Below are 18,391 nucleotides of genomic sequence, written 5' to 3' on the forward strand. Positions count from 1 at the left end.
GCAACACATGAGATGGCACAGATTCTGTTGTTTCCACAATTAAAATGTCCGGTCCGTGGATACAGGTATTTTTGCATTACAAACATTTGTATTTTTAATATATTTTTGTAAAGGAAAATACATTATCTTACGGTTGGTTGGTTACAGAAATACAAAGACAGTGTGTAATTTACATACAATCGAGTTGTTTAAAAACTTTTGGTTAAACATATACAACGCATACGACAACAAATAGGAATATTAAAAGATACAAAAATATGTGTACAGTAAGGACATGAGAACGGTGCATAACTTTAAGGCAACGGATATAAAAGTTTTATGCCAACTGATTTGCATTGCGGGGTATTTGAAGGGGAGACTAACTACTTCTTTAATTTTTGTGATATTATAACTGAGGGACGAGTCTATACTATGTATATGTATAACTAAAGCTCATCAATTGTGGTGGAGCCCTCTATTAAGTATATATATGCGGGTAGTATGACGACTACAACTAGTGCTGTTTGAAAAGACTACACGCATTAGATTGGTTTACATTATATAACGAAGAGCGTAGATGTAGTCAGAAACTAAAGCCCAAGGGAGGTCGCAGGCCGTTGCAGCTGCAAGTTTCGACGACTTTTAACTTTAAAAACGAAACTAAAAATTACGTTGGTGTTGTGGTTTCTGTTGATGTTGACGCTGATGACGATGACTTCAACCTTTTAGCACACGGTGACTGTGGTAGCGGAGCGTCAGCGTGTAGTCAGTTGTCAGTCTCCAAAGGCTTCGCCTCCTCCCACGAGAAACCGGCGCGTCCGAAGTGGCCATAGGTGCTGGTACGCTGGTATATTGGCTGACGCAGGTTCAAGTCCCTGTGAACGACGAAATGGGCGTTTAGTAAATTTAACAAAGCTGAAATATTTAGCGCTTTCTACTTACTTGACAATCTTGCCGGGTCTGAGGTCAAAGTTGCGCCGAATGATATCTAGGAGTTCCTTTTGCGACTTGTGGGAAGTACCGTAGTCGAACACAGTTATGGACAGAGGCTCGGCTAGACCGATGGCGTACGAGACTTGGACAAGACAGCGCTTGCAGAGACCGGCCTTAACTAGAGACTTGGCCACCCAGCGGGCTGCGTAAGCTGCGGATCTGTCGACCTTTGTGAAGTCCTTGCCAGAGAACGCACCGCCACCGTGGGCGCCCCAGCCTCCGTAGGTGTCCACAATGATCTTGCGGCCTGTTAGTCCGGCATCACCCATGGGGCCACCGATGACAAAGAGACCGCAAGGATTGATGTGTACAATTGTGTTGGCATCAATGTATTTGGCGGGAATGACGACTTTCACAACTTTCTCCATTACTTCTGAGCGCAGGGTCTCAAGCGAAATCTTCTCCGAGTGCTGCATGGACACTACGATAGTGTGGACGCGCTTGGGTACTGCTGATCCCTGATTGAAGAGGTACTCGCAGGTAACTTGTGTCTTGGAATCGGGTCGAGCCCACCAGAAGACATCCGTGCGACGCAGCTCAGCAATCTTCTCGTTCAGTTTGTGGGCCAACACGACGGTAAGTGGCATGCACTCCTCGGTCTCATCGGTGGCATATCCGAACATGATGCCCTGGAAAACGTGCATTTATCGGTTTAGTAATGCTCTTTGCCTTGAGTCACCAAATAGAACCAAAACCAAATAATGTTAGAATCGTTATTGAAATAAAATACATTTGGATATTAGGGAGAAAATGAGCCAAGCTTATGAGGTATAGATTGATATGAGTGTTGATTTCGAGAAAACTACAATACAACTAAGCATCGAAAATATGATTACAATATTTTAGTTTGTGATGTATATGCGGTAGTGTGCCTTGGTTTATGCGCATTTGTTATTTGAACCAATGGTCTAATCTGAATAAATAAAAGTCAAATAATATTTCGGGAATTTGAAGATCAAACAAGGAGTGGTTTTTGCAGCTTCAAATAACAATCAAGTCAAAAAAGTGCTTCGTTGGTGTGAACCGTGTAATTGCTCGAGCAATATTGCAGCGCTACATATTACATAGTGGCAAATAGAGAACTACAAATTAATTCAAAAATACACAGCAACACAATCGTCAAACACTATTTCGATTAGTTACGAAATTATATAAAGAAAACAATAAACACAAATCGTACAATTGGCGGTAACACCTTTTCCAAAGAGCTTATAAACGCGCAAACACCATTAATATCTCACCCGTAACCAAGTGAAAGTCGTTAGAAAAATAAAAGAAGCGTAGCTCTTTGGGAAGGGCTTACGATCCCGGCCTGCCGAGACTGCCATTGCGTTACTGCTACAAATTTCACACCTGATCTCCGGCACCGATCTCTTCCTCGGCGCGGTTGACATGCACTCCGGCAGCGATTTCGGGCGATTGTTGGTCCAATGCCAATAGCACGTTGCACGTTTTGAAATCGAAACCTTTTGTGAGTTTTGAACCGCGATTGTAAATTGCACATTATCGATTAAAATCGTGTTTTGTTACATATGAAACGAGAGAGAAAGATAAAAGAAAGGAGCGCAGCAATGTTGCACACACACAGGAAAATGTCTGTAAATAATGTTTATAATATGATTTATTTCACCCTATTATTCTAGATTATAAATAAATGTTGTTTATATAAAAATAGAGCTCTGCTTAATCTTCATCAGGACTTCACTGCAATAAACAAATTTCGATTGCGAACAATGAAACAAATAAATATGCTGATGTCTGATATATCTTTTATACCGCATTAAAGGTAACCTTTTAGTCTTCTCTGATAATGGGAGACATGCCGCATGCAAGACTTTGTTTTCGCAGAGTTCCTTAAAAAGGTAACTATCTGGCTTTTAATGGTTACACGAATCTTTCGATGGGATTGGTATTTATGTGGTTAGAACACCCGCAGTGCAATCCAAATGTGTGTTATGTAATGTATTTCAGCCGTTTCTGATTTGCTCGAGGTCCAACTGTTAATTTCCTGTTCGCAAATTGATACTGATTTTAAATTTTGAACAGCTGCTTTTAAATCCTTTCTTGATTGGTGTGTAGAAAAGTAGAATGTTTCTACTGATAATCTGATTTAAATGAAAAATATGAAACTCTAGTTGGCCTGCGAGCGAGCCTAGTTAATGTGAAAAGGATACGATTTAAGGGGAACACTTAACAACATGAAAACGTAACGAACGAACGCACACCCTCCGCATCACATAGTGCTAGGCGGTAGTAGGAGAACGGATAAGCTTGCTGTACCTGGTCACCAGCGCCGACGTCGTCTTCTTCGCGGTTGATGTGCACGCCGTTGGCAATGTTGGGCGACTGTTGTTCGATGGCGACAAGGAGATTTAGGGTCTTCCAATCGAAACCTTTTTGATTTTGATTTAATTTTGTATGATGATTTAATATTGGGTTTACAAGTGAGTTCGTATTTTGACTTAACCAAAGAATCCTAACGCCCGCCCACAAATATTTTTGTATATTTTCAAGACCATGGATACTCACCCTTTGAGGAGTCATCGTAGCCAATGTGCTGAACTGTCTCACGAACAACCTTTTGGTAGTCGACCACGGCCTTTGATGTGATCTCTCCGCAGAGCAGGATCATACCAGTCTTGGCCACGGTTTCTATATTAAATAATACGGAAATGTTAAAAAAATAAATTTTCAATTAATCCAAAAACTTTTCATCGGCCTGCCGCTCACTTGACTTTGTTTATTTATTTATGCTAGCTATCGATTTTGGCGACTTTGAAAAGAATTGCACACGCGTCGATGGCTGCGACAATGTTTTCTTTCTGGATGAGTTTATTTTTTTTATGGTCTGTCGCTCTCAAAAACCAATACATATGTGTTTTCGGCGCCTTTTGTCGTCCTCACCCATTTGGTGAGGAGAGTGGCGTTGGAGTATTCCAGTGAATGGGTACAGTGGGCAGTCATGGTTTCATAGTTCCTTTAACACTTACCGCACGCCACTTTTGCGTTGGGATCCTGCTTCAGATGGGCATCTAAGATAGCGTCGCTGATTTGGTCGCACATTTTGTCTGCAAGAGAGGGTGAAGGTTAGTGCGAGATATGAACATTTTTATACCGCCAAGAATCGTGGCCGGGGGCAGGGGAATGACCACCGTTTGTGCCAAAATACATACGCGCTCTACCCAACATTTTTCGCCGCCTAGGCGAGACAGCTAAAAATGCCAGGCCAAGCGGTTTATTTTAATTTTCAGTCTGCTATTGACAGCGAAATTCAATGCCATTTTATGTCTATAACTCAGAACACGAGCCCTAAGCGACGATGGCGCTGCACAAACAAAAAGTATGGAATTCGAAGCCGATTCGTGATGTGAATCCTTGGACTCGGATTCATCCGATAACATTCGCGTTGCCAGCGCTTTGTCCCGAAACTTGCCGCGAAACCTGAGCCTTTTGACTTTCGACAGCTTTCTGTGGAAACTCAAATATTGCGTCAGCGTTAGACCCATGAAATGGCAAAACTCAAAACATAGACTTGACTAAAAATGGCAAAGCGTTAGTTTTGTGCTGCGGAGATTAGCACTAAAAAGTTGGGTCAAGCCCTTATGACTTTAATTTTCAGCTAGTGAGAAAACAGTTCCAATTTTCTAGATAAGTCACATATTCCAGCAAGCCCGTCAATCAATCGTCACAGGAAGACATGGTAATTATTGTCAACCCTTTGGGTAGCATTCTTTTGGGTTGCTTCCGGGGCTTATCATGAGGGCTGTCTAGAGCTGACTTGCCAAGCCGACTTAATTAGCAATATAAAATATAGAATGGTAAAAGTAATCAATGTGTAGTATAAAAGGTCGCTCTCCTTATCTGCAGATGTTGTCAAATACATTCACACGCTGGTTTCCCGCTGATATAAACAAAAACTGGCAGCGGCAAAAACCCCGAGCTCGAGCGAAACACGTGGTTGGCCATTTCGACCGAAAGATAAGCTTTAAAAGCTGACAAAGTCAACGTGGGTTTGTTTAAGTTTAGCCCTTGTTTTGATCGCCTTCTGCGAAGTACAAGTGCATGAGCAACGCCGATGAGCGCAAACAAAAGCTGGGAGAGAGTGCTCCAAGTTGCTTCCAATCATTCAGAAGCACATGGTGCGCATGACGCAGTTTCCCTGAATGTGTGAGAGCCTCGAGCGATAAAGAACCAGTCTATAAATTGCGTCGGCCTCACAAACACAACGTTTGGCCCCGCCACTGTGTGGGGTTTCGAGGGCAGCCAGCTGTTCTACGGTGGCCCAGGCGGCCGGCAGTGGTACCTGCCAATGCAGAGGGCAATCGTAATCTCCGGAGTAGACAATCCATGGGATGCGTGACGAAAAACGCCTGCTCTTGGCGGGTTTTCAGAGATCCGGGAGGGAGGCCACCACTCCATCATATCGATGAGTAAACAAGCACGTTTTTTGCCACCCCTCTTTCCACTTTGCCGCTACAAAAGAAGCGCAAATTGGGTAGCAATCAACAAATGTATGCGCCATAGCAATCCGTCGCCATTTTGTTATACCGCAGGCAGCAGACGGTTAAGGTGTGGAAATGGGAATGGAGGAGGGGCTGGGGTTTCAGCAGACAACCAGCTGGACCTCAGTTCCTAGAGAAATAGTTTGGTTAGGTTATGAGCACCGGTAAGCGACGCAGACGTTCATCCCCAAGTACAGACGAATGTGCTTTTGTGCCTGCATCTGTATACACAACGCACATGCATGGGAACTGGGCAACGTGATGCAATAGAAGGCTTCGCGGACGTAATGGAGCACTCACCTGGATGGCCCTCGCCAACGGATTCGGAAGTGAACAGGAATGTGGCTCCGTCTTCCATGTCGTAGGAGTTGCCGTTGCTTCCGTTGCAGCCGTTGGCGCTGTGTCCGTTTGTCTTTTGCGGCATTTTGGGGTGGAGTTTGAAGCTCGAAATTGGTCTGATAAAAGTCTTCAAAACAAGTTCCGGTCAGGTTGTTGCTGGAGCTGTGTGAACAGAAAGAGAACGGGCCAAATTAGCTGGGTGCCAAAAAGCGCTTGACGAAATTGATTTTCCGAACTCTCACAAAACATAACTATTTTCGAATTTGCAAATCCGAGCCCGCCGCCTCGAACCTTTTGGGATTTTCCGGTTTCTGCACGCTGTTCGTAATGTGTAGAGTTTTTATATAATCGCTTTACTTTAATTTAGTTTTGTGCGGCACTACACACACGGCACGCACATTTCACGGGGTCAAAAACAAAACTAGTCGCTTGGCGAGAGCTGGTTTATATGCGTAGTCGTCTGGCTGTTCGTTAGTTCAATAAGTTATACACACTGATTCTGAATTCTACTGCTTCAGCGACGGCAACCAATTCAGCGGCGCAGCCAACACACGTCCTATCTTGGCGACGGTTCTGTAAAAAGAGAGCGCACACTTTTCACGGCTTTCTGAATTTATACCTCCAAGTGCGAGAAGCCCGCTCTGCTTGCCGCAAACGGAGGAAAGGCGGTTCTCTTTGGGTGGCGGAGTACGTAATTTGGGGCTTATTTTGGCGCTCTTCGTGGGGGCCGCGAAACTTTCCTGGCGTTCTCGGGACTCTCGGAAACTTCACTTCATCAGCATCCACGTTTTTGCTTTTGCCCGTCGTGAAAACAGCTGTTCGCTCGCCTCGGCGCTGCCACCCCGTTCGAAAAAGAACTGCACTGGATCCGGTTCAGGATCCTTTCTACTCACTTGGGTTTTGAACGAAGGATTTAACGAGATTTCGGCTTGAAGACTTGACTTGCTTCCTGCTCAGCCAGCGTTTGACTGCCGATTTTTGGTGGCGAATGCTAATTTATAAACTTGCCTACCCAGCATTCGGGAAGATGAGTCGGCAGGAAATAATAGCTTATCAGACGAAAACTATGTGGTACCTATATATGTACATATATACTCACATTTTAGAATCTGTTTAGAACTACTCTCTCTGTTTTTTTATGTACAATCGCTACACGAAGCGCAATACGAAACGACTTGGTAAACGGATGGCTGTATTTTTTGAAATCCAAGCTTACCCACAACTACGAGTGATTGACCTTTTGAGCCAAGGGAAATCGTACATTAATTTAGGGTTTCCGTTTGCAAAACGAAATCTAAGCTTCCCCATTACGTCGAGTGGTTGACCTTTTGAGTCAAAATCGTACATCAATTTAGGGTTTTCGTACCATTCGTACAATCTGTGCAATCGAAAAAATGCTCCATCATGTCACGAAGACAAAGGCACAAACAAGGTCTGCCAAGATCAAGGCGCTTGGTAATCAGCTTTGTGCATATAGATTTAAAAAAATCGAATACCCACTGAAAATAACCGAAAACAACAAGCCTCATTATCTTTCAAATTAGGTGTGACCCCCCGGGGGCCAAAGAAGATCGCGTGTTCTGAAAACAACTATTTGGACAGATGTGCATATACTTTATTCCGGAGCACAAAAGTGCATATTTATATATTCTAAAATTTGTATTGTAGAATTATTCCTGTACATTATTCCTGATCACAAATGGCGTATATTTGCTAATATCAGAATTTGTGTTGTACAGAAGTACATTATTCCTAAGCACAAATGGTGTATACTTGCACTTGTATTTGTATTGTGCAATGGGATCTTGTGACACTTCACTGATTTTCCATCGCCGATAAAGTCAATATCATTTTTGAAATATTATCTACTTACATATATAATAATTATTATAACTTTACTTTCTTTCGAACAACAATGATATCCTTTGAAATTAATCACTAATAATACCCGTCTCAAAGAAAACTGCTCAATAGCTATCAGCTAAGTGACCTCAGCACCGCGTGACTGGGCATAATCCAAAATGAAGATTAATATTTTATTTGTGTAGTATTAAATTAATTAAACGCTATTACATGCACAATTTCCGTTTGAATATGTGGAGCAGCCCGTGTCAGTTGACCAAAATGATGTGGCAACTCTGCGACGATAAATGTCAGATAGGGCGATAAACAGCTGTTTGTGAAGAAAAACAAATTGAAATTTTGTAAACTTAAATGCGAGCTTTATTAGCGACCACGTCACAGCTCGTCGGTCAAAATGAGGTTTTGGCTATTTTGCGGAGTTGCTGTCCTGTGCCTTGTCCTTCAAGCGTCGGCGGAGGGCGACGGGGGCCAGGAGGTCCCCAAGAACATCACCACCAGCAACTCCACCACGCCAGAAAGTAGTAACTCCACCCACAACCCATTGCCCGATATTGCGGCCAGTCTTCCAGGAATTATATCCCCCTCAACTGCTGTTCCTGTCAATGTATCCACCACGAAGAAGGGCAACGCATCGTCGGTGGCCACAGAGCCCCCACTCATAGACTCCCATGCTGTCGAGCAGGAGCACAACTCCTCGCTGTCCCTGTTCTTCGTGATCTGCGTAATCATGCTCGGCATCCTGCTGATCCATTCCATGCTGCAGACCGGATTCCAGTACTTGCCGGAGAGCATTGTGGTGGTCTTCCTGGGCGCCTTTATCGGCCTGTCGCTGAACGTGATGTCTGGAGAAAATGGCAGCTGGAAGCGCGAGGAGGTCTTCTCGCCCATGGGCTTCTTCCTGGTCCTCCTTCCGCCTATTATATTCGAATCCGGCTACAATTTGCACAAGGGAAATTTCTTTCAGAACATCGGATCCATCCTGGTGTTTGCAATATTCGGCACAACGATTTCCGCTCTAGTCATCGGGGCAGGGATTTACTTGCTAGGCCTGGCAGAAGTGGCATTTCGGTAAGTTAAACGATGTATGTACGCCCTATCGTTGTTTAAACTACACGTTTTTTTTAGACTCAGCTTTTCAGAGTCGTTTGCCTTTGGCTCACTAATCTCGGCTGTTGATCCTGTCGCAACTGTGGCCATTTTTCATGCCCTGGACGTAGACCCCATACTAAACATGTTGGTGTTTGGCGAAAGCATCCTGAACGACGCCATATCGATTGTCCTGACCGCATCCATCACCCAATCGGCTAACGCCAATGCCGAGGCCAGCACTGGGGAGGCAATGTTCAGTGCGTTGAAGACCTTCTGCGCTATGTTCTTTGCATCGGCGGGCATTGGAGTCATATTTGCGTTGATATCGGCTTTGCTGCTCAAGCATATAGATTTGCGGAAGCATCCGTCTTTGGAGTTTGCCATGATGCTTATGTTTACCTACGCCCCCTACGTCTTGGCCGAGGGAATACATTTAAGCGGTATATAATAATATAATAATGTATATCTGGACCGCAAACCTAAACACAGCTTATTTTCGAACAGGTATAATGGCCATACTATTTTGTGGAATCGTAATGTCTCACTACACGCATTTCAATCTATCCACGGTAAGAACTCTGCCAATAATTCTACAGATATTGAAACTGTTGTAATCGCAGGTCACTCAAATTACTATGCAGCAGACGATGAGAACGCTGGCTTTTATCGCTGAGACGTGCGTATTTGCTTATTTGGGCCTGGCGATCTTCTCGTTCAAACACCAAGTAGAACTGTCTTTTGTTATATGGGCAATTATATTATGTCTCATTGGCCGGGCCTGCAACATTTTCCCTCTCGCCTTCTTGGTCAACAAATTCCGCGAGCATAAGATCAACAACAAGATGCAGTTCATCATGTGGTTTTCTGGACTAAGAGGAGCCATTTCCTACGCGTTGTCTCTGCACTTGAACCTTGACAGTCAAGAGAAGCGCCACGTCATCATAACAACCACGTAAGAGCATTCTGGCTTAAAAACACCGAGTCATTCAAAATCAAAAATTTTCAGATTGATAATCGTACTATTCACCACGCTGGTATTGGGGGGCTCGACGATGCCACTGCTTAAGTATCTTAAACCTGGTAAAAAACGCCGAACACGAGGCTCTGTGCGAAATACCCCTGAGGAGGGAGGACGACGAAGCGGCAGCGGCCGGAAGCGGTCGAAGTCTATTTCCCTCTCGAAGACCCGCGAATGGGGTCAGGCAATTGACTCAGAACACCTGTCGGAGCTCACTGAGGAGGAAGACGTATCTTTTACACAGGCCCGCGATCGCTTTGGTCGCATGGATCGCAAGTACTTTATTCCGTTCTTTACGCGACGCTTTAACAGTCAGGAGCTGCATGAATGCAAGTCGCAGATGGCTGACCTGACTAACAAGTGGTATCAAGCTATTCGCGTGAGTCCATTGGATTCGGATGAATCGGATGAAGAGATCGGGTTGGCGGCCAGCACAAGTCAGAGCCATCTGACACGATCGTAGGAATTCGAGGGTTTGGAGAACTCTGGCTGTGCTGACACCTTGGTGGCCAAATAGAACGATCGTATTTATAATTCTAGTTCAAATTTTCAATTTTGTATCTTTTTAACGCGGTGGTGGTAATTGTTAACTTGTGCATATTTTCCTTGTTTCAAAATGTTTATTTTGTTAGACCTGTATGCAATGATTAATCCGTGTTATGGTAGTTCCTTCCTATAACCACTTCAAGCAGTATTTCATTGCACACGAAAGTTGCTCTTCAAAGACTACACATGAAACTTATGTTAGAAATAATTATTAATATTTGAATGAATGTTATCGCTGTATTTGTGATTTTGTAAATTTTTGAAACCAAATATAATAAATATCTAAATGTGATACCAATGACAAGATGTGGCCTTGGCCGGCTTGGTGAAGTTACAATTTTTAATACATTTTTTGTTTAAAAACCAATACATTTTTTGAAATTTACTTTGGCAAAATTGTTTATAATCAATTGGTAATATTAGTGCCTATTAAACTAAAATTGACTACAAAGGGTGTGCATGACTGTGCGTTATGGTAACTCCTACAGTTCTTCATGCGTGGACTCCTCACCGAGACCAGTATAATCTGCTTCGCTGCTGACTGTAAGCAAAATACAAAATTCGTTAGAATGCTTAAGCAAATGGTGTTTAATCAAGATAACTGCTGATCAAGGCCCTGTGCATCTTATTCGTAGAATAAACCTAACGACCCGTCTCAGATTGGCTTATAAAGACTTCAAAATCAGTTCCTCCAACTGTTTTGTGTCTATTTCGGGCTGGTGACCGCCTTCTGCCTCCGAATTCATCCAGTACTCGGAAACAGCAATGTACACAGCCACCGCCGCCCCAACAATGCAGCCCCAGGCAATGTGGGTGGAGCTCTGGAAAATTACGCAGGTGGCCACGCACATGCCAAAGTAGGTAAGCATTCGCGTGTAGCTCACGTAGTTGCTGCGTTGCTCCGCAGAAAGGTCTTTGTGGGGCGGAGGTGCAAGACATGTGGTGGTAAATGCATTGTTAAGAAGCAAAATGGTATAACCGCTGTTTTACTTACCGTTGCACTTTCCGTCCTTCAGCGCAAAGCCATCCGCACACTTCTTGCACATGTCCGGGCCATCGCCTTCGCAGCCATCACAGGAGCGGTCGCACTCCAGGCAGCTAAAGGATCCCTCATTGTTTACGCAGAACTGCTGCGGCCTGCAGGAGTTTGGGCGCTTCTGCTCTAGGCACTCGTTGATGTCCACGCAGCCCGCTTCCGAATCCATGCTCCAGCCATCCTTGCACTTGCGGCAGCTCTTCGGACCGCCTCCCGTGCAGCCGCCCTCGCCACAGGCCGCGTGACACTGCGTGCATAGCAGCTTCTTTTCGTCCCGGAAGGACTCGTAGTGAGTCAGACCACATTCATTGCAGTTTTGTCCCGCATAGCCAGTATCACATTTGCACTTGCCGTTGCCCTTACGTGTTCCAGCACCCTTGCATTTGCCTGCAAATATTAATTAATTATAATCAATAGCTTTTAAACATAAAAATAAGAATAATTCAATTGATCAATAATATACATACATACATATGTAGTTTGCCCATTGTGAAGTTGTAAAAATTCTGTTCAAAATACTTTGAAATTCGAGGATTTATAACTGATAAACAAGCTAGCAAAAAACTATATAGACTTGTACATATATGCTCCACCGGATATATGTACATTTAGTTTTTGGAAATTTAATATTGACATAATGCATGAGAAATATTTTAGCCGGATATGTAAGATCTTTAAGTGATAAGAATGGTTGTTGAAACAGACAACCGGATAATTCTGTGTCGACAGCTGAGCTGACATCTATTTTATAAGAGGTAGACTAACTTAAAAGTTGTTGTCAACTGCTAATACCTACTGTAAATCTAGTTTGCGTTTTAGTCGAATTACCCATATAGACTGGTCTGGGAGTTAAATTGAATCCACCCTAGGTAATCGAACCGTACCGTTTCCGCTGCAGTCGGTGCAGGGCTGGCAGTCCGCTCCAAACGTGTTCGCCGGACAGCAAACGGCCAGTTGGTCAACGCAGAGCCAGGACTGCAGGTCAGGGCTATCCGTTTGTTTGTGGGTGAACCAGTCCTCGAGCAGAGCTTCGTGCTCGTTGGCTAGGTTGTGGCAGTGGTCCTTGTTGACTACGCCAGGGTCCGAGCACAGTTTCTCCTGGATCTCCACCAGCCGCACCTCGCTGTTCTTGTACGAGCGCAGCTTTTCCTCCTCCCACGCCGTATCCCCGCCCCCATGTCCTCGTTTCGTGCGCTCGAGTCCTTCCTTAAAGGAGCCCACCAGCTGGGTGCAGGCCCTGCAGGGCGGAGGAACTGGTTTTTCGGCCGAAAAGGACGCCGATGCCACCGTCAGCAACGCCAGAGTGGCGGGCCAACAGTTCTTGAGCCTCATAATCTTTAATTTTCTGCGTTTTTTGCCTAGCCGGCGAATGCTGTTTAGTTTACGTGTATTTTAAGCCAACACTATCGATAAATCTGTCTACATCGATTGTTGACTCATGCTCTCGCTGTTAATATCGATTGGCCGCGAAATATGAAAATCATAAATGGAGCCGATATTATTCATGCAACTCTTTACATACTGTAAACTGCAGGACATGTGGTGAAGAACCGAACTGATAAGGGTGTGAGGAGGGCATTACCAAAGACCAATATAAACTCTTTATTGGTCTTTGGCATTACAATATATATAAGCAGATCTTTGGGCATTGGATACCAAGATTTAAATTAAATCAATTGTTTAGGAGAAATAGTCGTTGAAGTGCAAAAAAATCATTTTAGCTTTGTTCAACAGCTGGATATAAAAAACATAACAAATGTTTTTTATGAAAATTATTTTTCCAAGTAAAATAAATTACAGCCAAAAGTTGGTTCTGTGTTCAGCAATTTTTTTTAAACGCGGTTTGCCGATTTCTTTCTAGTCTTGAGTCTTCTTTTGAGACAAACCGACTTTTGATATATAACATATTTTTCTCTAAAAATTCTTAATTCACCACAGTAATTATGCTAAGCTAATTTGATTTGCTTTTATTTTAAATAGCAAAGCTAGAGACCATAGGAGGAAATTTCAGTTAAAAACAAGAAAGGAAAGCTAACATCGGGCGGAGCCGAAGTTGATATACCCTAGCAGAATACTCTGTAAATTATATTTTGCAAAATTATTCATATGATGCATTCTTAATACTCATAAAAAATCCCAACTTCGTAACTTTAAAAACACCAAAGTTAAGGCATTTCCGATCAATCAGTTATATGGCAGCTATAGGATATAGTCGGTCGATCCTTATGAAGTTTGGTAGGTCGGATTGATTGGCCAAAAATAAAACCCATAGAAAATCCCAACTTCCTAACTTTACAAACACCAAAGTTATGGCATTTCCGATCAATCAGTTATATGGCAGCTATAGGATATAGTCGGCCGATCCTTATAAAATTTGGTACGTCAAATTGATTGGCCAAATGTAAAACCCATAGAAAATCCCAACTTCCTAACTTTACAAACACCAAAGTTATGGCATTTCCGATCAATCAGTTATATGGCAGCTATAGGATATAGTCGGCCGATCCTTATAAAATTTGGTACGTCAAATTGATTGGCCAAATGTAAAACCCATAGAAAATCCCAACTTCCTAACTTTAAAAACACCAAAGTTATGGCATTTCCGATCGTTCAGTTATATGGCAGCTATAGGATATAGTCGGCCGATCCCGGCCGTTCCGACTTATATACTGCGTGCAAAGGAAAGAAGGGTGTGTGCAAAGTTTCAATTCGATAGCTTTAAAACTGAGAGACTAGTTTGCGTAGAAACAGACAGACGGACAGACGGACAGACAGACGGACAGACGGACATGGCTATATCAACTCAGGAGGTGATCCTGATCAAGAATATATATACTTTATATGGTCGGAGATGTCTCCTTCACTGCGTTGCACACTTTTGACCAAAATTATAATACCCTCTGCAAGGGTATAATAAATATATGTTAAAAGATTATCCACCGAGCGAGGTCCAGCGGGTGGATTTTGGGGAGTCCGCACCGAGCTCTGTGTAGCCTCCTTGGAGTGGTTTGTTATTTTTGCGAGGTGGATTTTCGATAGCATGTTTATGATATCCCCAAGCAGGGGGACGCAGAGGTCACTGGCGATGTCCAGGTTTCGGAGAAATCGCCCCGCATACATATTCTGTGTAGCATTTGATTCTGAAGTCCTTTCCAGTTTGGTTTAGACATGGATTCCGTACCTTTCGTTCTCCTTGATGAACCACAACATTTTCCTGGCTTTGACTTTAAAGACTGCTTTAATCATCTTCGTGAGAGTTGTGAATGTTAATCAGACAAAAACAAAATAAATAAAATCATTTTTAAAAAGTTGCTTTTTATTTGTGATTTGTTTGTTAATAGTAAAAAAATATTCTAAAATATTTAATAATACCTAGAAAATATAAATAATAATTTTGAACATGAAATAAGTATCCTGCATTTAAATTCTTTTGTTAACTCATTTAAATTCTTTTGTTAACTCATTTAAATTCTTTTGTTAACTCATTTACTTTAATTCTTATAGGCTCTTAAAGTTTTTGATAGTAAGTGGTTTAAATAAGCCACTGTACACTCATATTTAAATTAAAAGATTTTAGACATTTTTGTATTAGTGCTCTTAATGGTTTTCAGGCATGGCCCCTTTTTCTGTGTTGGACCCAAACAATTCATCAGGGATAAATTCCCCTGAAGGATCACTCTCTATTTGGGCCATAAAATCGTCTAAACGCTCTAGAGATGCGATTGCTTCCCGAGATTCCTCTTCATCCAAGTAGTTGTATTTCCCTTCTCTGGAATGCAACTGTACGTGATCGGCAACCTGCTGACCAAAGCTCTGATCCGGTCTGCTGTAGCTTCCATACAACTCGCGCAGCGTTGTGCGGGTGAGATTGAACTCCCGCATTCCAAAACTCATCTTCTGGCCATCTTCAGCGGTTTCGCGTCTAGTGGCCTTCCGTTCATCATGGGCCAATTGCTCGGCCTCCGTGCGCTGTGCCATCTCACTTGCCGCCGAGCTGTGGCGGGATGACCAAGAGCTGGAGGCCGACTTGCGGGAGCGCTTGATTATTTGACGGCACTTGTTCGTTATGCCGCCTACGATCTCGGACACCAGGGCAGTGGCGCCCAGGAAATACCCAAGCGCCATGAGCAGGAACATGCCTTCCGTGTCCGCCGTGGTTAGCTGGCGCTCCTCCTGGATTATTTCTCGCAGGGAGTTCGAAGAACTGGCCTGCAAAAGGCGACCTGAGGACGAACGCTGCATAACCCAGCTAACTTCATTATTGATTTTGGCAATAAGGCCGCTTTGCTGTGCCAGCAAGATCATCGAGTCGATCTTGCGCTTATACACAGACTCTCGGGGAAAGAGAAAGCCTATTTGGAACAGAGCAAAACACTCTTCACTCAAATGGAGCGCCGATCGGCGCGAAATATTTCTGGAAGATAAAATTGTTTTTTTTCGGTGGGGCATAGGTGGAAATATTTAATTGATCGCGCTTACTCATCCGAAAAATTAGATTGCACCAGGTACTCAAGCTGAGCCTTGGAACCCAGAAAGGCGTAGTTCCAAAAGAAGCTTTGCGTTACATTGCCGATGCCCTCCTCTAGGGTCCCGACAAACTCCATTTTCTTGTATAGCCTGGACGTGGGAATGTGGGTGGAGTTCTGGAACCAGGTCTCCCAGCCACCATTGTCTTTGCATAAGTATCCCAAATATAAGTAAAAAACTAATATAGCTTAAAATTCTCACCTAGTGTTCCCACGCGAAAGAACAAGCCCAGTAAGTCCAGCACAGAATCCACGGTGTCGGGGAACGCTGGCAACGTTACGAATGCAATAATCGAACCTGTGTAACATGATGTAATAATAATTGTAAACAGCCAATAGGCTCCAATCAGAAGACGTGTGGAGTTCTTCTGCGTGTTGCTCCACGAATATTTGCCAGTGAAGGTGAAAGCGTTTGTGAACATGCCAAACACATACCAAAACATGTTCTCCACCTCTCCCCAGTTGCCCATTAAATGGCTAAGTGTCAAACGGTCAGTAAAGACGATCGGAAATATCCCTCCAAGGTACACGCAAATCAAAGCCACCCAGACAGGCCACTGAAACGGACCCATGATGGCTCTGTATTTGGGCAGTGCCTTTGAGGCGAGTGTTATGAAGGCGGCACAATCCCGTGAGTGTCCTACCGACATATCGGAGTCCTGCAGCCGCTCTTCAGTTATGTAAATTCCCGACATTCCTATGTCCACTGTCCTCTCCACAATCTGCTTTTGAATGGTATCAACTACTCCACGCGTAAAGGCCTGCGTTGATGTGATGTCAGTAATGTCTACCGAAAAGTTCAATCGCTTCGATATCATGGTCAGCAGTCGGAACTCCATTCCGTCCCAGCGCAACTGACCCATTCCAGAGGAGTCCAAAGTCCGAATGCGGAAGATAAAGGGCGGCTGATTGGCTGCCGAAATTTGAAACCTGTGGCCCGCAAAACCAAATTGAAACTTCGGTGGAAAAAGATTGATGTGCGGTCGCGATAGGGCGCCTTTTATCCAGCTGGTGAGCACTACGGGAGTATTTGAGCCAAGGCCATCTGCGTAAAGCTTATGGGTGTAGAGCACGTAGGGACGCTCCTGTGAACAAGGTGAGTCCAATTTCATACGTATATATTAAATATGTTCAATATTTATTTTACTCACGCGCATTGGGTCAGCCATTAGTGACTCTCCGATAACTAGTAAATTTACTATGTTTGAGGACAGCTCCGATGATAAAAAATCCCGGAGTCTCCATTGTGTGGACCTCGAGACAAGCACCACACGACTTTCTGTTTGAGGACCGAGAATCTTTCGCGTCATAAGTGGGTCCGAAAGGAACAGAATGTAACTTTTGCAATTGCTATCAATGTGGCTTGTAAAACGGGAATTTTTCGATTCATAGTCATCATTTATTTCGCCATGGTAGAAAGTAATAGGTATGGTCTGCAAATAGAATGTATATATATTTTTGATCAACATCACTAGACGAGTGACGTTCCTAATCTTATCTTTTTAAATGTGCATTGATCAAGGTGAAAACTGGTGATATACGACTATGTACTATAGCTGCAATATATAAGATCGGGTAAAATAAGCTTAATTTAATTGTTTTCGAAGAATTGTTCTTATATCTATCTCGATGTTTTTTCCTCATATGATTGTTTTATATAATTTCGGATATTGTATATTGAATATTCATATGTATATTCCCGCAGTGCACATTGTATGTCTGGTATGACTGCAAGGGTATCAAAGCTTCGGTTTTTCGAGGTTAGCCTTGGTTTTCAATTTGAATTATTATAGTAATAATTCGAATTCCGAGTTAAGGGTTTTAGTTTATTATATACTTTTTTACCTGTTATATACAATGTAAAAAATAAAGGAGGCTGTATTTCGACTGTGCCACTAACACATTGCATATATAAAATATTGACATATTTTGAATTAATGTATATGTTCATCTACCGATCTTACCTTGAACAAATTTTCAAGAATCAGTCCATCTGATTTTTCCACAAAACTGTCATAATATATGACCGGAGGGCATTTACTTAGGTACTCTTGGGCAATTTTGTTAACCAGCCCCACCAGGGAGTTTGTCTGATCAAAGTTGTAGGAATTTACGTGAAACTTCATGGTCAAAAGCTCTCCTCGTGGCTTTGGATTACCATGGAATGTGTGGTCAACACGACGTTTTTTACGCAACTGATTTTCATTTTTACCGCCGCATTCTTTAACTCCGTAAATTTCTTCATTCAACTGATAACGATTGATAAGTTGTCTGCTAATACACTTTTCTGGATAACCAGATTCGTAACCCGCTCCAATATCGAGCCAGTGGGTCGTCAATAAGACCACAACAATGCCAGTTTCCCACATAACAAGTACAAGTTCCGAGCTCAATGTGATTGCAGTTGTGAACATATGGCTCTTTTTATACCTTTCCACAACTTACTTGCTTGCACGCTAGGGTTCATCACCTCATCAAATTATATAGTGTTCAATATTGT

General features: G+C 43.1%; 4 protein-coding genes across 10 annotated transcripts; 1 reads left to right on the forward strand and 3 right to left on the reverse strand.

Annotated features, from left to right (window-relative positions):
- Positions 1–66: 66 nt before the first annotated feature.
- Positions 67–6,819, reverse strand: LOC108044748 (S-adenosylmethionine synthase). 6 transcript variants are annotated; one of them, XM_017123875.1, is made up of 8 exons: positions 6,707–6,724; positions 6,308–6,386; positions 5,775–5,975; positions 3,963–4,040; positions 3,502–3,624; positions 2,326–2,438; positions 922–1,601; positions 67–854 (listed from the first exon to the last, which is right to left on the reverse strand). In XM_017123875.1, the coding sequence occupies exons 3-8, from the start codon at positions 5,896–5,898 to the stop codon at positions 746–748; spliced, it is 1,227 nt and encodes a 408-aa protein (XP_016979364.1). In that variant the 5' UTR covers positions 5,899–5,975; positions 6,308–6,386; positions 6,707–6,724; the 3' UTR covers positions 67–745. The 6 variants fall into 6 exon arrangements, with proteins under 6 accessions (XP_016979364.1, XP_016979365.1, XP_016979367.1 ...); XM_017123876.2 differs by lacking the exon at positions 6,308–6,386 and having other exon boundaries at positions 6,707–6,819; XM_017123878.2 differs by lacking the exons at positions 6,308–6,386; positions 6,707–6,724 and adding an exon at positions 6,433–6,616.
- A 1,120-nt stretch (positions 6,820–7,939) lies between these two features.
- LOC108044743 (sodium/hydrogen exchanger 8) lies at positions 7,940–10,633 on the forward strand. Its single transcript, XM_017123865.1, has 5 exons — positions 7,940–8,744; positions 8,802–9,205; positions 9,270–9,334; positions 9,386–9,717; positions 9,772–10,633. The coding sequence occupies exons 1-5, from the start codon at positions 8,071–8,073 to the stop codon at positions 10,244–10,246; spliced, it is 1,950 nt and encodes a 649-aa protein (XP_016979354.1). The 5' UTR covers positions 7,940–8,070; the 3' UTR covers positions 10,247–10,633.
- Positions 10,634–10,642: 9 nt separating this feature from the next.
- Positions 10,643–12,771, reverse strand: LOC108044751 (cysteine-rich with EGF-like domain protein 2). 2 transcript variants are annotated; one of them, XM_017123883.1, is made up of 3 exons: positions 12,250–12,771; positions 11,324–11,752; positions 10,643–10,870 (listed from the first exon to the last, which is right to left on the reverse strand). In XM_017123883.1, exons 1-3 carry the CDS (start codon positions 12,695–12,697, stop codon positions 10,812–10,814), a joined length of 936 nt encoding a protein of 311 aa, XP_016979372.1. In that variant the 5' UTR covers positions 12,698–12,771; the 3' UTR covers positions 10,643–10,811. The 2 variants fall into 2 exon arrangements, with proteins under 2 accessions (XP_016979372.1, XP_016979370.1); XM_017123881.2 differs by having other exon boundaries at positions 10,643–11,242.
- Positions 12,772–14,844: 2,073 nt separating this feature from the next.
- On the reverse strand, positions 14,845–18,270 carry LOC108044738 (ionotropic receptor 21a). The gene is made up of 5 exons (XM_017123860.1): positions 17,856–18,270; positions 17,043–17,324; positions 16,094–16,976; positions 15,845–16,037; positions 14,845–15,779 (listed from the first exon to the last, which is right to left on the reverse strand). The coding sequence occupies exons 1-5, from the start codon at positions 18,258–18,260 to the stop codon at positions 14,963–14,965; spliced, it is 2,580 nt and encodes an 859-aa protein (XP_016979349.1). The 5' UTR covers positions 18,261–18,270; the 3' UTR covers positions 14,845–14,962.
- Positions 18,271–18,391: the final 121 nt, after the last annotated feature.

Source organism: Drosophila rhopaloa, unplaced genomic scaffold, assembly GCF_018152115.1.
Source record: "Drosophila rhopaloa isolate 14029-0021.01 unplaced genomic scaffold, ASM1815211v1 contig_2, whole genome shotgun sequence".
NCBI lineage: Eukaryota > Metazoa > Arthropoda > Insecta > Diptera > Drosophilidae > Drosophila > Drosophila rhopaloa.